Below are 3,598 nucleotides of genomic sequence, written 5' to 3'. Positions count from 1 at the left end.
GATACCATCAATATTGAATCGGAAGGAATAGCTTCTGTGTTAACAGAAAATGTGTTGCTAAGAACAATATGAATGTGGACTCTGCTGTCCACAGCAAGAAGAAAAGATCCAAACAGGTAAAGGAATTGGGACCAATCAATTCTTTTACTAGAAGCTGGAGATTGGAGCAGGAAGGGAAAGGTACAATGGGGAGTAATCCTCACAATCTTTTTTAATGTACTCAATTGCATTTTGGAATTGTAGGGGAGCAAGGAAGATGAATGCTTCCTTATATTTAAAAGTGTTTGTAAAGAACAATGGAGTTTGCTTTATTGGTTTAGTTTAAAATAAACTAACTGAAATTGATAGAAGTATAGTTGATGGAATGATTGGGAGCAATTGGGACTATTTTTATGTCCCGTCCACTGGGCTTTCTGGTGGAATTATACTACTATGGAATTCTGATACAACTTTGTTCAAGGTGGAAGATTCATCTTCTCAGATGGTGATCAGAGATTTGAAAGTTATTAATAATGAGAAGTGGAAGGTAGCTATAATCTACGGGAGTATGGAAGTGCCAAAGAGAATGGAATTGTGGAATATGCTAGGTAAGTATTCCAATAGTGATCTTCCAATGGCCATTGGTGGAGATTTTAATTTCTTATTGAGTAAGGAAGAGAAATTGGGAGGAAGAAGATTCATTTATTCTCAAGGATCAAGGGAAATGGAGGAATGCTTGCTCAATAATGATTTACATGAAATTGGGTACATTGGTCCTAAATTTACTTGGTGCAATAATAAAGTTGGAAGTTCCAGGATGCTTGAAAGATTGGATAGGTGTTTTGTTAACACTATTGCATTGAGTTCTCCAATTCAATTGATAGAAAGGCACTTGGCTAGAATAGCCTCGGACCATTGTCCAATCCTTTTACAATTCAAAAACTTCAATACTAATCCTAGAAAGATGATCAAATATGAAAATTGTTGGGCATCTTATCAAGCTTCATTTGGGATAGTAAGGAAGGAATGGGGCAAGAATTATCAAGGTAGCTTCTCTCAAGTTCTCAACAAAAAATTTAAAAGGTCTCTAAAATCACTCTTCTTTTGGAGCAAGGCAAAACACAAAGAGTTGAATAGTTTGAAAGATGTCCTCATCCAGGAAATCACAGATATTAAAGGCAAAGAGACTTCTTTAGGGAGTCTATCGGAGCAAGAAAAATGGAACCTAAAAGCTAAAGTAAGGGAACTTAATGCTACTATGGCAAGGCTTAATATGTGGTGGAAGCAAAGGGCCAAAGTCAAATGGTTATGTGAAGGGGATGGAAATTCTAAGTTTTTCCATTCTTATGCTAGTGCAAGAAGGAATGCTAACAAAATTATCAAGGTCAAAGATGAAGATGGAATGGTAGTAGAAGAACAAAGCCAAATAGAGGATGGAAAAATAAAACCTCTTTAAATTAAATTATCATCCATAAGAATGAACTTATGAAAAATTCTCCAGACAAAAACAACCACAGTGGAAGGAATAGTTGTATGCCAAAGTATAGAGAGAATATCAGTTACCTCCTTTTTAGATCTAAAGGTATGCCAAGCATCCTTTAATCTAAAACCATCATCTTTGGAAAAATTGCATAAAAGTAAATCATCAAAGTTAGTGTTCAGGGGAAGGTTCAAAATTTATTGAATAATATAGTCAGGAATAACATTAGCAAGTTTCTCATCATCACAACAATTATCATCAATGAAACAATTCACCTTAATAGTTGTAGGGGAAGAGGAGTTAATAATAGAATCAATAGAGTGATCACCCAACCAATGATCTTTCCAAAATAAATTGTTACCACCATCAAGCCCCCAAGAGATGAAGGGCTCAATAACCCATTTAACTTTGCAAAGTCTCTGCCACACTTTAGATTCATCTTTATTAAAACAACAAGTAGTCGATGTTTACCCACATAATACTTAGCAAACATAAAATTATCCCAAAGGATCACTTTAACATGAAAATTGTACCACAAGTTGAAAGAAAAAGCATAGGCCAAATCATTCGTACTCTTACACCCCAAGGCCCCCTCTTGTAACACACCACAACACTTATTCCAAGAGGACCAAATTATTTTTGAATTGCTACTAGCCCCTTTCTAGAAAAAAATTATTAAAAAGTTTATCGATTCTATTGCAAACAGCTTGAGTAGGAAGAAGAGTTTAAAAAATATAAACAAGAAAAGACTAAAGGATACTTATGATGAGAATTAATATACCCCTAAAATTCAGAGAGGATTTAAAAAAATCATTAACAATAAGAATGCTTGAGTAGGAAGGATGCTTTTACCATTAACAATAAGAATCATAAAAAATGAATCAAAACAAAACAACTGCAAAATATTATAAAGAAAGTTCCAATCAATATTGTCATAAGCATTGGCAATATCAAGTTTCAAAATCAAGTTGCCACCTCTCACCCTAACATCAAGGTCTTGACAAAATTCTTAGGCCAACAAAATATTTTCAACAATGGTCTACCCTTTAACAAAACCCATTTGAAAAGGAGAGATAATTCTAGGTAGAATAGAAGTTAAATGACTCATAAGATTTTAGAAAGCAATTTATTAAAGAAAGTGCATAAAATAATAGGTATAAAATCATTCCAATTACTAACAAAGTTGTTTTTAGGAATAAGCATAATAAAAGTAGAAGTAAAAAAACTTAGGAATAAAATTACCAGCAAAAAAATCCATAACAGCAGAATAAAGATCATTACTAATAATATGCCAGGATTTCTAAAAAAACTTTGCGGTGAAGCCTTCTGACACAGCCATAGAGTCACTATTCATGCCATAAACAATCTCTTTAACTTCCTTTAAGGAAGGAGGTTTAGAAAGAAACTCATTATCCTCTTGAGATATAAGATAAAGGATAATAAAAGGATTATTAATATGACCAGGACTGAAATCCATATTGAGATGTTTTTGAAAATGTTGAATGACTAAATTAGTAATTTGTAAGCTATCTTCAGTAATGGAGCCATCATCACGATGAATTTTATTAATGCATTTTTTTAGTGCATTTCCTCTTAATAAAAGCATGAAAATATTTAGTATTATTATCACCTTCAACAAGGTGTTTCACAACCACTTTTTATTTCCAAAATGCTTCCTCCTGACCTTGTAATTTCAAAAGGCAATCTTTAGCATCCCTCAACAAATTGAAGCTAACATAAAAAGGAATCAATTGACATTTTATGTCATAAGTGTTCACTTTTTGCTCAGTAAAAAAATATTGGTGAAAAGATTTTTAAAAATATTATCATTCCACCAATTTATAATTTGCTTAAGCCTTTTCAGTTAAAACCAAAGTCTCCACATGCCAAAGATAGAGTTATTTGGATATAAACGGGCTTGCTAATTTTCTTAAACAGAGTCTTGAAAAGTGTCGTGCAGAAACTACATGTTTTGAAATCTAAATTGAGGGTAAGTATTAATATTCCTAGTCTTGAGGCTAATTAACAAGAGGGAATGGTCAGACAGATCACTATTAAGATGCTCAATAGTAATAGAATTAAAACAGTTAAGCCAACAATCATTAAACAACACTCGATCCAATGTTTTACATAAATGAC

General features: G+C 32.9%; 1 protein-coding gene across 1 annotated transcript; it reads left to right on the top strand.

The window, feature by feature from the left end:
• The first annotated feature begins 364 nt into the window (after positions 1-364).
• On the top strand, positions 365-1,435 carry LOC114580118. Its single transcript, XM_028696556.1, has one exon. The coding sequence runs from the start codon at positions 365-367 to the stop codon at positions 1,433-1,435; it is 1,071 nt and encodes a 356-aa protein (XP_028552389.1).
• Positions 1,436-3,598: the final 2,163 nt, after the last annotated feature.

The sequence above is a fragment of the Dendrobium catenatum genome, unplaced genomic scaffold (genome assembly GCF_001605985.2).
Source record: "Dendrobium catenatum unplaced genomic scaffold, ASM160598v2 fragScaff_scaffold_767, whole genome shotgun sequence".
NCBI classification, from domain to species: Eukaryota; Viridiplantae; Streptophyta; class Magnoliopsida; order Asparagales; family Orchidaceae; genus Dendrobium; species Dendrobium catenatum.
The sequence above is the reverse complement of the archived record's forward strand: the minus strand, read 5'-3'. Positions and strand labels throughout refer to the sequence as shown.